General features: G+C 51.0%; 1 protein-coding gene across 2 annotated transcripts; it reads right to left on the bottom strand.

Moving 5' to 3' along the window:
• Nucleotides 1-6,953: 6,953 nt before the first annotated feature.
• Slc22a17 (solute carrier family 22, member 17) lies at nucleotides 6,954-13,461 on the bottom strand. Of its 2 annotated transcripts, none has more exons than XM_006251965.2 (10): nucleotides 13,230-13,383; nucleotides 12,607-13,095; nucleotides 12,414-12,517; nucleotides 10,128-10,282; nucleotides 9,166-9,331; nucleotides 8,846-8,991; nucleotides 8,603-8,708; nucleotides 8,217-8,434; nucleotides 7,734-7,845; nucleotides 6,954-7,578 (listed from the first exon to the last, which is right to left on the bottom strand). In XM_006251965.2, the coding sequence occupies exons 2-10, from the start codon at nucleotides 12,871-12,873 to the stop codon at nucleotides 7,290-7,292; spliced, it is 1,563 nt and encodes a 520-aa protein (XP_006252027.1). In that variant the 5' UTR covers nucleotides 12,874-13,095; nucleotides 13,230-13,383; the 3' UTR covers nucleotides 6,954-7,289. The 2 variants fall into 2 exon arrangements, with proteins under 2 accessions (XP_006252027.1, NP_803156.2); NM_177421.3 differs by having other exon boundaries at nucleotides 6,967-7,578; nucleotides 12,607-13,098; nucleotides 13,230-13,461.
• Nucleotides 13,462-14,241: the final 780 nt, after the last annotated feature.

Raw genomic sequence — 14,241 nt, forward strand, 5'->3', positions numbered from 1 at the left:
TTCAACAGAGACCGTTACAGAAAATCACAACCAATCAAAATGCAGAAAATGTGTTTGTGGGATGCCCAACCCCAGTGGATCTGTCTTATACAACTATAAGGCCTAGGGAACATCACACAAGATGGGACAGAAAGTAAAGGCCAGAGAATCAAGAAATCAACTGTGAGACTGTATCTCCTAGAAATAATACGGAAAGTTCACCCATGTATGGTAATGCCTCCACCAAGTGACCATCGGAATAAGATCTGAACAAATACAACGCCGGCAGACACACTAACGGAGAAGTGGGGAATCTCATGGGAACCCAGGCCTAGACAACGAACTACAGGCAACTAAGGAGTGCCAAGAGTGGGAGAAATAGTTTTCCCCAGGGATTATCACCCTAATTGGTCAGCCCTAAATCATATACATACAAGTAATAGACAGGGAAGGTAGCACTTACATATTTAAACGTGTATATCTAACAGAAAAGCCACACGTTTGAGAGCTGGGGTCTGAGTGAGAGAGATTGGAAAGAGGAAAGGGAAGGGGAAATGATGGAAGTGTATTTTAATTAAAAAAAAAAAATAACAAAACCAAAACCCATGGACCTTTCTGAAAGTGTAACCAGGTACCACAGCCACAAAGCTTGAGTTTTTGGTCAGGAACAGCAAAGGTCCTCTCTGAAACAGTTGTACTCACTTGCACAGTTGCAGTGTTTCCCACTACACTGCAAGCTCCCCGAGTGCACACTGTGTGCCTGCCATTTTAATATGTGCCTAAACGCCAGTTCATGTTATGGGTGCCTCTTGTCCTGGGCAAGGCTGTCAAAACAGTAATGTTCCCTTCCCCTGAACCCCCTGAACCTCCTGGTTTCTATTTTCTTTCCTGCACTTTAGAAGTAGAAGCACAGAAAGAAAATTGTCATCCTTGGACAAACCCGGTTTTGGAAACTTATTCCTGTTCATTAATCCTGGTTAACTGAAGAACAGGAGGAGGCGTTCTGTTGTAGAGAAAATGTACATGAAGAAAAAAGGTTGGTTTTGGTTTTTTTTTGGCGAATATTTTTCCTTTTCTTGTTTATGTATTGTTTGTTTTGTTATGTTTTTTGTTTGTTTGTTTTTCAAGACATAGTTTCTCCATGTAACCCTGGCTGTCCTGGAGTTCACTCTGTAGGCCAGGCTGACCTACAACTCAGGTAGACCTGCCTGGCTCACCTCCTGAGTGTTGGGACTAAAGGTGTGCCCTAGCCCAGCTAGATTTGGAAAGTTGCTTTGTTTTTGAGACAGTGTCACAGCATGTATCTGTGACTGTCCTGGAATTCACTAAGCAGACCAGGCTGGCATCAAACTCCCAGAGATCCACCTGCCTCTTCTTCCTGAGTGCCCTACCATGCCCAGGTACGCTTTTTTCTAATACCTATCAGGGTGGAGAAGTCCGATCTTCTAGAACTGCTGGGTTGTCCTGGCTTATCTTCCGTAAATCACTGCCTCACCATAAACACTAAGTCAAGTCACCAAATCTGCTGGGCATGGCGATATACGACTTGGATTCCAGCACTCAGAAGGCAAAGACAGGAGGATCTCTGTGAGTTTAAGGCTAGCCTGGTCTACATAATAAGTTCCAGGATAGCTGGAGCTACATCAGAAGGAAAAAAAAAAAAAAGAAAGAGAGAATCAGCTCATGACATTCTCATGCCCTTTCCCTTTCTAAGCGTATCGACAAGCACTTACTCAAGCAAGGACTTACCGAGCATTTCCCAAATGTGGGTTCTGTCAAAGATGTGATGATTGAAATAGAAAAATAGAGTCATCCTGGAAGGAGACCTTACTGAGGATGGTGTCAGTGTGTCATACGTCTGTTTTGTATGCCACCAAAAACTTCCAAAAAAAAAAAAATCCCTAAGCTTAATTTGCTCTCGTGTTTAGTCCGGGGGTGGGGTCACTCATGCAGCAGTCAGGATGACTTGCAGGACTAAGCTTCTCTCCTGGTACCTTGTGGGTCGTAGCGGCTGGGTTCAGGTGGACAGTCAGGCACACTTTCACCCACTGAATCAGAACTGGGAAATCAGTCTCTGTTGCTTACAGCCATGCTCTTACTGTGAGTTCTAGCTGCTGGGGTGAAAGGTTCAGGCCACCACATCTGACTTTAGAAGTGTAACTAATTTTTTTTAAATTGTTATGAGGGGGTACACACATGTCGTGGCTCAGGTCGGCAACCCTGTGGAGAGAGTCCTGTCCTACCTTTATGTGGGGTGCAAGGATGGAATTCAAGTAGCCAGGCCTGTGAAGCAAACACTTTTATCCTTTCAACCATATTCCTGGCCCTAAAAGTGCAATTTTTTTTAAGCATGTATAAGTGTTCTACCTGCATGCAGAATATTTATTTATTATATGTGTCTACACTGTCGCTGTCTTCAGACACACCAGAAGAGGGTATCAGATTTCATTACAGATGGTTGTGAGCCACCATGTGGTTGCTGGGATTTGAACTCAGGACCTCTGGAAGAGCAGTCGGTGCTCTTAACCAGTGAGCCAACTCTCCAGCTGGGAGATGACTCTTTTCAAAATGAGGTCTCACTAACTATGTAGGCCCAGCTAGCAAGGAACTTGCTGTGTAGTCCAAGCTGGCTTCAAACTCACAGAGATTGGCCTGTCTCAGCTTCCCAAGTGCCATAGTAAAAAGCTGTCTTCATCATGGAGCTTCTCCTGTCTGTCTCTAATAGAGGTAGAACCTACTGTGGTCTGAATTTGGTAGCTCCGGATTTCTATATTGAAGCCTATTCCCAGGGGTGAGGCTCTCTGGGAGCTGGGTAAGCCACAGGGCCCCGCTTTTACAAAAGTGATTGGTGCTCTTCTCCAAAGATAACAGTTTTCTTGCACTTTCTACCATGCGGATGCAGCAAGATATCACCTCTGACCTCCACACCAAACTGGCCAACACCTGAGCTTACTCTCCTCAGAACAAGAGGGAAGCACTTTCATGCACGTCGTTGTGTGATGCTTTCTCTCCAAAGTCACCGACACTTTTATCCATGTCTGCATTTTCTACACAGATCGTAATTATTTGCCTTAAGAGTTTTCACACAGTGAACAAGACGAGGAGCTTGGGCTCCTCCCAAACCTAAAGCCAAACCAGACACTGGTAGCTAATTCTTGTAAAAAGTTGGTTACATGGTGACCGGACAAGGTTGGCTTGAGAAGGGGAAATGTGTACTTCATGTCATTTTATAGCTCTTTAAAGAATAGTTTTAAAGACTAACATTGTGTCGAGACACAGGGGTGAGCCATGATGCAAATGTGGCGACTGAAGGACAACTTGTTAGAGTTGGTTCTTCTTTCCCCCGTTGTAGGTCCTGGTGATGGAACCTAGGTTGTCAGACCTAGTGGCAAGCACTCTCACACCCTGAGCTATTTTGTTGGTCGACTTCATACAACTTTTTATTTATTTTTATTTCACATGCTTCGGTGTTTTGTCTGCTTGTATGTCTGGGTGAGGGTGTCGGATCTACTAGAACTGGAGTTACAGACAGTTGTGAGCTGTCCCATGGGAGCTAGGAATTGAACCCAGGTCCTCTGGAAAACCAGCCAGTGCTCTTAACTGCTGAGCCATCTCTCCAGCCTCAGACCCGTTTTTAAAGTTAGAAACGTACCCTTTATATCCTTTTGATTTTGTCTCTCAATAATTCATTATGACTCTTAGTTGAAAATCTAAAGCATTTATACTTTCTCACATGGCACTTATAATATTTCCTGTCTTGAGCTGGATATGGTTGGTGCCTCGTACCTATCTATAATCTCAGCGCCTGGGAGGCTGAGGAAGGTCACTGTGAGTTCAAACCCAGCCTGAACTAATTCCAGGCCATCTGGGTTAAGTAGTGGACCTACCTCAAAACCCAGACCATTTCTGTCTGTGGTGCAGGAAGAGGACTGCAGGTCCTTACATCTGGCAATCTGGCTACTCCACTGGCCAGTCCACACAACCTTCAATACGCTGCCTTTCCAAACTATAGTCTTGCAACCTCTTCATGGAAAAAGTCACTTTTCCATAGGGTGAGACTCCAATAAGGCCTTATGGTTGGTGATGATGTCAGTTGTTTGGGCTAATACACATAACCTGTCCCCACTGGGCTAGAAATTAGGGTGACTGCACCTCCCTGTGACTCCTACCTCTCTCTTGTTCACCTTTACTAGCCTCCCACACAACAGCTGTGGGAGCTTTCCAGTTGGTTTTCGTTTTCCTCCTCAACCTTTCTTTGGTGGCTCTATAGTGAGGCTTTCCTCTGATCTGTCCCTTAGCCAGAACTGGTGGTAAATCCCCATGGATCACAGCACCCAGGAGGCCAAAGCTGGAGCACTGTGACTTTGAAGTCAACCTGGGACACAAAGAAACTCCATTAAAAAAACAAAAAACAAAAAAACAAAAAACCCGGGGCTGGAGAGATGGCTCAGCGGTTAAGAGCACTGACTGTTCTTCCAGAGGTCCTGAGTTCAAATCCCAGCAACCACATGGTGGCTCACAACCATCTGTAATCAGATCTGATGCCCTCTTCTGATGTGGATGAAGACAGTGTACTTACATATAAATAAATAAATCTTTAAAAATAAAACCCCCCAAAAACAAATAAAAATAAAACAGCTAAGCATGGTGATGGTGGCCACGGCTTTAATCCCCTTCCACTCGGGAGGCAGAGGCAGGCGGATCTCCGTTGAGTCTACAAAGTGAGTTTCAGGACCAGCAGGGCTGTTACACTGAGAAACCTTCAAAAAAGTAAAAAAGTAAAAGAAAAAGAAAAACAAAACTAAAAACCTAGACCAAGCGCCATCTTACCTGGCGTCTTGTTGGTTGTTACCTCTGGGGGAAATCCACAGCTCTGTCTCCTTTCACCTGAAGCTAAGCTAACACTAGAGTCCCTCGGCTCCGTGTGCGCTGCTCTGTAGCGTCCGTGCTTATATTCTAGTATCATAGATCTAACCGACAGAGGCCTGGCTTAGAAGCGTGGTCCTGCCACCGGATGGCAAACCCCCTCCACTTCTCCCCTTCACGCTGTTTCTGGTCCTCAGGTCCAGAAAAAAGAAAAAAGAAAAAAAAAAAAAAGAAAGAAAAACGGCTCCTTATCGAGGGATGGTGAGGACCAAATAAGGATGCTCCCATGAGGTCTCCGGGAACTCTCTTTGGAGCCTGGTAGCATGGTGTTATTGAGCGTGTGGCCTCAGACATGAACTGGCAAAGGGGAACCCCAGTGCTGAGGAGAGCTAAATACCAACCTCTTCTTTCTAGAAGAGTCTGGCCTCACTTCCATTTTCCTAAAAAGTCCTCTCTCAGAACCATCCCAAGATAAGACCTCGCCTTTTCCAACCTCCAGGAATCTGCTCTGCCCGGGGAATTGGCTTGAGCCAGGCACACTGAGTAAGGAATCTACTTGAAGCCTTCTTGTCTGTGAAGGTGCCTCACTTCCTTCCAGCAGTCGTCTAGCCTGGGCTACATGGCAAGTTCAAGGCTAACCTGGGCTACATAGAAAGCTCCCATCTCCAAAGTAAAACAGCCTTTTGTACTCCTGACCACAAATTTCTTCCTTCTTATTCCTCCTGAGGAGTCTCTGTTGACTTGATTTTTTTTTTTTTGGACAGGACTTCATGTGCTCCAGGCCAGTTCCTTTGGCTTTTGATCCTCCTGCCTCCACGTCCTGAGTACTGAGATTCAGGGCATACACCCCACATGTGCAGAGGACCAAATCTTAGGTTAGCGTGTGCTAAGAAAGCAGTCCAGTCACTGAGCTGCAGCCTCCCTCTGCTCCTTCCCAGGGGTGCGAAAGGGACTCCGTTTCTCACTGTTAAGTGAATCCCCAGTCTGAGGGGAGGTGACTAGAGTGCAGACAGCTCTGGCTGCTTTTCCTTTCTTCCTTTTCCTTTTTCCTTCTGTTTTTGGTGGTTTCGATTGTTTATTTTGACAGGGTCTCACTCAGTAGCTCTGGTTGGCCTGGAATTCACTATGTAGCCTCCAACTAGAGATCCTCCTGCTTCTGCCCCACGACTGGGCCTAAAGGTATGTATGTGCCACTGGACCTACCAGAGCTCCGACTCTGTCTTAGCTCTAACAGGGCCTCACTAGTGTTGTAACCCCGGACAAGTTATGAAGTCCTCAAGCACAGTCTCCCTACTGTAAGAGTTAATGGTTGACAGCCACTGCTCATTTTCAAAACACCCAGTCCTGCCCTAACTGCGATTTTCTTTCCTTTTTCATGTCCCTCGGTATTAGGAGTGGAACAGCGTGTTACTTAAGAGGACCTGCACGGGGCTTCCCGGAAGGCATCCTACTGGAGTTCCTGCAGAGGCCTGCCCGTGCTATACACACTTGCTTCTCCACACTGAGCTCCCACTTTAACCTGTTCCACATTGGATACATTCCCCTTTTAAGTACACCACTGTCAATGAAAGAGATTATCTTGGGGTTGAGGATTTAGCTCAGTGGTAGAGCACTTGCCTAGCAAGCACAAGACCCTGGGTTCGGTCCTCAGCTCCAAAAAAAAAAAAAAGAGAGAGAGATTATCTTATCTTAATGCACACGCTCGTTATAAGTATACGCATGTGGGTGCTTTTGGAGGGTGTGAGATTCCTGGAGTTAGAGTTACAGGCAGTTGTGAGCAGACGCACAAGGTGCTGGGAACCAAACTCGGGGCCTCTGGAAGATCAGCAAGCACTCTTTGGCACTGAACCATCTCTCTAGCAACTAAAGTTAATTCTGATAGCTCCCGACAACACAACCTTAATTGCTCCAAACACCTACCTTGCAGTTGTAAGAATAAAGAGAGACAAAGCGTGAAGCACCTAGCAGGGTCCTGGCCCAGAGCAGGCAGTGAGTGACATTTCAGGGCAGGGCACAGTGAGAAAGGCGATGTTGTTACTGGCTTCCTCCACAGAAGAAGGCCTTTCCCCAAGAGATAAAAGGACAACAAAAGGGAGGGAAGCCCAGGCTATGATATGCTCATTTATTCAAAATGTCTTTTATTGAAACAGAATGAAGAGCGAGAAAGAGCAAGGTCTGGGAAAATGTCTTTGGGCATAGGATGGATCCCAGACCTAACGGTTATAGCGAGATGCTATCCCCGTCCTGACTCTTGCTGATGAAGTGAACAGAAAGCAGCGGGGAGGAGAGGGGGTTGGGAATGGCACTCTGAGCTCTCCTAGATGGCGTGAGGCGCCTTGGAGCCTTTTGTATGTACAGGGTGGCCTTGCCTCTCCGTCTATCTTGCTAGCCAGCCCTCCGTCACCTTTCTAAATGGCCAGCCTCCCACCAGGCTCAGAGGCTGCTTAGAGGGCAGGATTAGGAGTGGCTAGCAGGGGGACATGGTCACAGCGGTTAGGAGGTGGCTGCCTCAGCAGGGAAGGCCGACGGCACAGTTCCCCATCCCGGAGTACCTCTGGCAGAAGCTTGCGCTTGGTCTCTGGCAGCAGCATGATGCTAAGGATGCAGAGGAGGGCACAGGCCGCCAGTACCACATGCTGCAGGAAAGCTCCATGGCCCATGTGGAGGCGCTGAGCTGGACAGCTCAGCCCTCCAAGCGCCCCAAGTGCCATGATAAGGCCCAGGCCACGGCCCCTGAGAAACGGGGAGAAGGCACTGAGCCTATAGCTGTGAGCCTCACCTCAGCTCTACCCCTGACAGCTTCCTTTCTGCATCCTTCATCTCTACCTCAGCCAAAGTTCTCAGGGCCTGGCTGGCCCTTCTTCCCCTGCCATCACCCCTCTCCTTACCGGACAGTGGTGGGGATGACTTCAGCAGCAAGGAGGGTACTGAGGATAGCAGAAGCTTGGGAGGAGAAGAGTCCGAGGACCGAGAAGGTTGTGATGGCAGCATCGTTCAGATCTGGGGACCAAAAGGTCTATGAATGGAGGTGGGGAGCTCACGCCCAGCCTAGTCTCCCATATTAATCTCTCGGGTCTCAGGGTTGGGGATTTAGCTCAGCGGTAGAGCGCTTGCCTAGCAAGCGCAAGGCCCTGGGTTTGGTCCCCAGCTCCGAAAAAAAGAAAAAAAAAATATCTCTCGGGTCTCAAACCCTCTGCTTCAGGCTCCTTGGGCTCTGGTGCATCAGTAACAGAATGGAGGGAGAGATAAATTTACACAACTGGGCAGCAGTCTGGGAAGGGTCTACGTCTTGGAAGGCCCATGCCTTTCCGAGACACCTCTGTTGAGAGTCCCTTACTGGGCCCACGAGGTGGAAAAGAGAGGATGCTCACAATCCCACAGGCCCAGCAAGACCAGGGATGCAATCCCCGTGAGAGTCATTGAGAGAAGCAGGATGCCCCGACGGCCGAAACGGTCCACGGTCACCCCCAGGAAGACGCAGGCCAGGGCTGCTGTGCCGCTGGCCAGAAGAGAGCACAAGTAGAAGTCTGATGGGCTCCCTCCTCCTCCCACAGGCTGGTAGCAGTGGCGAATGGCATGGGCGATAAAGCTGTGCAACAGGTCGGGGAATCAAAGAACAGCGTCTGAACCCCAATCCGCAGCCTCCCCGCCCCCCCCCCCCGCTTCATCCTCTGCAGGCTTTCAAGGGGCTCCCCACTCCCAACCAGCCCCTATCCCAGCTACTGGCCTGGCCCTCAGTTCAGACAGCCAGGCTCACTTGGTGAAGCCCAGGATAAGCAGATTTTTCCAGATGTTTCGGTAGTTGAGGAGGGAGGCGAAGGAAAAGGTGGACGTTGTGGGGAGAGGACAGGTATTCTCCAGCTCTTTGGGGGGAAAGAGAGGAGCCGTTAGAAACAGCTGAGACCCCCCGTGGGCTCCCACATCGAGGTGGAGACCCTGGACGGGGCACAGCTACAACCACACGGAAGTCATCACAGACGGGGACCCCCATGCTTCTCACCCTGCAGGGCTTCCTGGGCCTCTTCTCCCAGCATCTGGCCATGGGGCCGGTTTCGCTCAGCCAGGATCCTCAGCACAGACTGGGCTTCCTCAATCTGCCGTTTCACTATCAGCCACCGTGCGGACTCCAGAAACAGACCGGGCCAGCTACGGGCAGGGTGGTAGAGTGGATTTAAAGCCCTCTTTCTCTGGATGAAGGGACGGGAGGCTACCACCTCTGAGGGACCGGGCAGTTGGTGGTGAGGAGTGGTTTCTGGACTATGGGCTATGCTGGAGATAAAGATGGCAAGAACCAGGCCAGAGGTGAAGGGTGATACTGACCCATAAAACAGGAAGAGGATGCAAGGAGCGGTGATCATTCGCTGCAGGAACCGCCAGTCCTTAGAGACAAGGGCCAGGCCCAGGAACAGGAAGTGCCCTCCCACCCCTACCAACTCCCCTGCCAGGGCCACCCGAAGCCTCTGGGTTGGGTCGCACAGCTCCAGGCCTGGAGATACAGATGAAGGGAGGAGAGCCAGGGAATAAGGAGGTGTGAGAGAGAAGAGGAGAGGGAGGGGAGGAAAGGACAGAAAGCGAAGTCAGGCCCCAGCAGAGGCTGCAGCCATCCCCTACCGCAAACTGACCTCTGGGTGGCAAGGAGGAGGAGCCTACACCTACTCCTCCTCAAACCTAGCTAGACTTCAGGCTCAGAGCCGCCTGGGTGCTCAAGATTCTTGGTTTGCAAGTCTTTTTATATTCCGTCTCTTATTTGACCTTCATGTTGACCCTTGTCCAAGGTCACACAAACTTCTCAGGATTTCACTTAGGATGGGATTTGAGACAAGGTCTCACTTGGACTCACAACCTTCCTGCCACAGTCTCCCAAGTACTGGCAGTACAGTATGCTGCCACATATGGTCAATATTTCAGTTTTTTTTTTTTCTTTTCTTTTTTTCGGAGCTGGGGACCAAACCCAGGGCGGCCTTGTGCTTGCTAGGCAAGCGCTCTACCACTGAGCTAAATCCCCAACCCCCAATATTTCAGTTTTTAAAACGAGGCTCTATTCCCTGACAAAAGTAAGGCCAGGTCAGGATTTTAAAGATTACAGAAGTGGGAGGACGGTGTGAGAAGGAAACAGCAGGACCCCCTGCCTGGATCATTTAAAAGGCCTGGGCAGGAAGACAGCTGAGAAACCGGACAGCTGAAATCTGGGACCCAGGGGTGGTGGGAATGACCTATGACCTGGAGATGCAGAAAGGTAGGCACGAGAGCCAAGGCAGAGTTCTCTGGCAGGGGCCACTTACGCATCAGGTAGACACCAAGGTCAACGCCAGCCAGCAGGAAGCCCAGGAGGAATCGAAGAGTCATTATGCCCGTGGAGGAGCCCGCAGCAGCTCCTCCCACTCCACAGGGGCCCACGAGCCCCAAGGTCAGCAGTACAATCCCACGACGGCCAAACCTGGAAAGTAGGGAGGGCTGCTGGCCACCGGGACTCCCTGACAGAGGAGGTACTAGACGGAGCCTAGCTGCCTCCTTCAGAGCTGAGATGAGGATGAGATGCAGGGAGCAGGAATTGTACGGAAGCCAGAAAAGACGGCAAAGTGGTTGTGGTGGTGCACACCTCTGATCCCAGCCCTTGGGAGGCAGAAGCAGAGGCAGGCGGATTTGTATGACTTCAAAGCCACCCTCAGGAGTTCCAGGGCAGCCAAGACTACTACACATATAGACCTTATATAAAACTGAAAGGAGAGGAAGAGAAAGAGAGAAAGAGAAAAGATGGCAGGTGACAGTGAAGGGGGCTATGCATACGTGATGTCCACTACTGGGCAATGGGCTCTAGCTATCGTTCGTCATAACTCCTGAGGACAGGGCTATCTGTCAGAGATTAGGACATTTAACCTTGGGTGTGAGATCAACATGAGGGGAGGAGAATGAGATCCTGCTTAGGGGGCTTGGGGCCTTCATCCTTGTTGGTAGAAGCTTTCGTGAAAGGGGATAGATCTTGTCTTGCTCAGATCACCGGGATCAGTCAGAGGTGCTGGGTGTCACGGATCTATGCAGGGGGAACACCTGATCTGGGAAGTACCCAGTGGCTACTTGTATATGCAAATACTATTTACTCATCAGCGAAGACACAGCTGTTGTCCTTTGGGGATAAGGCCACTGTTCATAAAGTTGGGGCTTGGGTAGGCAATGAGATGAGCCCCTTGGTCAGGAGAGGAGCTACTGATTCAGGAGACTGGGTCTATTAATCCACGGGACTAGAATACTTATTTTTGGAGAATTGATTCTTTAGTGGTGGAACAGTTGAAGGTCTTAGTGTAGGTTGGTGGGTGCCAATGGGGACAACTAGGTTAATGTATGAGAAGAGACACCTCGGATAGGGAGATGCCACTGGCTATGGTGGCTGTTGGAAGCTGATGATGGTCACTGATCTCAAGCCAACAAGGACAGGGCTACTAAGCTACTCATTGCTGGGAGGTGAGGAACGGTCCTTGGGGGATGAACACAGACAAAGTCATGGTGCTTGGTTAAGGCTATTTTTCATGGTGATGAGCTGATTTGATTAATGTGGTTAAGGCTTCTGACTGTGACTAAATTATCCGTCACTGAGAATGAGGCCACTATTCCATAGGAAAGAGGCTTCTGAGGCTTGGGGGTAGGCTATCTCTCTGCGGGTTTAGGGCCACTGGCCCACGGGTGTATGTGGTTATTAAGTAGTGAAGATGGCTACTGGTTTTCAGGAACCTGACCACTATTTAAGTATTAACTTACGAATCACTCAGGCAGGACTGTAGACCACATGTGGTGGTCCTGGTTTTCAGCAGCAGAGGCGATAAGGATGGATCTATCCAGAGGGTTAGTAGTTAGCAGGATGAACCCCTGCTCTTTAGATGAGATCCCACTGATATGTGGAAGTGGGAGTTTGGGTCCAAGAGGATCTGAAAGCTCTGGCCAGTCATGAAGATAGAACTGTTGGTTTGTGAGGCTCTCCCCGAGTCGGAGCTCCATGGTGCATTGGCAGGAAGTGTTACTTCAGAGTGTATCTAGCTACACTCTGAAGAGTTACTACAGAGTGTTCAAGTGTAGGGGATGGGGCCCTGGTCAGAGATGGGGTCGTCCGTTCCTGAACTTGACTTATCGGCCAATGGGAATAGAGCTGGTTATATTCTGGAATTAACATTTAAGTTTTAGTAATGTGGCCACCGAGACGAGTCAGCTATTAGCCAGTGAAGATTGAATCTAGGATAGTAAGGGCACCGAGAGGGAGATGGGACATGAAATGTTTTGGCCGAAGAATCGCTTGTTAACTTTTGAGATGAAGCCACTGTCTGATGGCTACAGATCTTCTGAGAGGGACTGGAGTAATAGGTCACGAGTGTGAGGTCATTTCCTTGTGTGGAAGTGGGTATAGAAGGTGTATTTCTTGATGGGGGACGAAACAGTAGTTACACAGGAGTCCAGAGGAGACTGCCGAGTGTAGACAAGGGAACCATCCGTGTCCTCTTGCAAACCCAGCTGCTTGGGCTAGCTCTGTCAGCAATCCCTCTTTTCTATCAGCCCTACCTCCCCCCCCACAACATCCTCACCTGTCCGCGGGGTAACCGAGGAACAGGTAGCCGGAGGCAAAGCCCAAGATGAAGAGGATCTGCTCCAGGATCACCTGCCAGCCCAGGTCACACACCAGATCCCACTGGGGACGTGAGAGTGGTGCAGTCGCATGAGGCCGGGTCCTCGTTGCCCTGGCCCGCTCCCACTCCAGGTCCCGCCCGGCCGCCTCACCTGGCCGATGGCATTGGTGGTGAGCACGGGCAGTCCGTTGTAGTCCCAGTCCTTCAGGCAGTGGTTGAAATCCGGTGGGGCGAAGCCACTGCACGAGGGGTCCGTACTGGTGACGACTCTGCTGGCGGCGCTGGCTGCTAGGGCTGCGCCGGCGACGCTGACGCCGCTGGAGTTGGGGGGCTGCTCCCAGCCCGAAGCGTTGGGGGGCAAGGCGCCGTAGTGGCAGTGCAGCGGGGGCGCCAGCGTGAAGATGGGGTCTGAGGCCATGCCCAGCGCCACGAAGAGCACGGGCAGGCAGCACAGGCCGAGCTGCAGCTGCTGGCCGCCACCCAGGGCCCCCACCTGGGCGAGTAGAGCCTCGAAGCTGAGGGGGCCCGGGGGCGCGGCCAGCGACAGGCTGCTGCCCAGCGCGTCGCCCTCCCCCTCCCGCCGGCGCTCCCGCTCACCCTGCAGCTGCTCGGGGGGGACCGCATCTCCGAGGCTCCCGACCTGCTGCGGCGAGGGGTGGGGGAGAGAAGGTGAGGCGGGGGAGGCCGCGGGCACGCGGGGGCCGCGGGTGGGAGGCGGGGCGCGCGGCACGGGCGGGGAGAGGTCGCCGGAAGCCCCGGGGCACAGACACTTACTCCATTGGCGCCGGGGGCGATCTCCACGGTGCTGTCGATTTTGTTGCCGCCCCCGCCATTGGGCTCGGGGGTCCCGGTGGCTACTCGGGGAGCCAGCTTGCCGACCGCTGGGGCCCTGACGGCCGCGCCGAGAGAATGAGCTGTTGTCTGGCCCAGCTATGTGCAAAGGGCTGGGACGCCGAGGGCCGGGAGACCCCGCTCTGCAGCTCTGCAGCCGCGGGCGCCTCCTCCGTCTCTACGGTCGCTGCGCTGCTTTCCCCTCCCCTTCCTCCAGACTCTCCTCCCCTTCCCACGTCAGCAGAACCTGGGTCCAGACTGTTCGTCAGAGATAAAGGGGGGGGGCCAAGGCCCCCGTGGAAGGAGGGGCTGGGGTCTCCGTCGTTTGTTTTTTGGGGCTGCAGGCCATTGCGGTTTAGAAAAAAGGTGAAGGATATTGCGGGGACAAACGCCTTAGATTCCTCCTTTATTCCAGTTCTTCCCCGTCACTCATTCATCCATCTGCTCTCCACCCTTCCACATTAATTTTATCGATAAAATGTATTAAGTGCCTACTGTATCCTAGGCAGTGCGTGAGGCCCGAAGGATTATAGGGTGGACAAAATGCCCTTAGAGGTGGTTTCTAGAGGAGGCGACCGTGTAATTCAGTAATTGCGGTATGGTTTATGCAGATGGAGGGATCTGTTGGCACCTTGCTTCTGCTCTTCAGCTTCCGTTCTCTTCAGGGGAACAAGTCTACGTTTCCCCACACCTAACTTGGTTGGATCACCATTTTCCACACGTTTGGCACTGCTGACCACCTCTTCTAAACTTCCTCCCTTGACTGCCAAGTCTCACCTTGTGGCTTTTTTCTTCTCTTCATTTCTCCATGGTCGTCACATGCTCCTCCTCCTCCTCCTCTTCAGCGTTTATACCTTCCCATCTCATACCGTTACCTCCCTGCTATCTGGATTAGACACCATCGGCCCAGACAAGACCTGATTCCTATTCCCACCTCTTCTCAGAGTCCCGAGTC

The sequence above is a fragment of the Rattus norvegicus genome, chromosome 15 (assembly GCF_036323735.1).
Source record: "Rattus norvegicus strain BN/NHsdMcwi chromosome 15, GRCr8, whole genome shotgun sequence".
Lineage (NCBI taxonomy): Eukaryota > Metazoa > Chordata > Mammalia > Rodentia > Muridae > Rattus > Rattus norvegicus.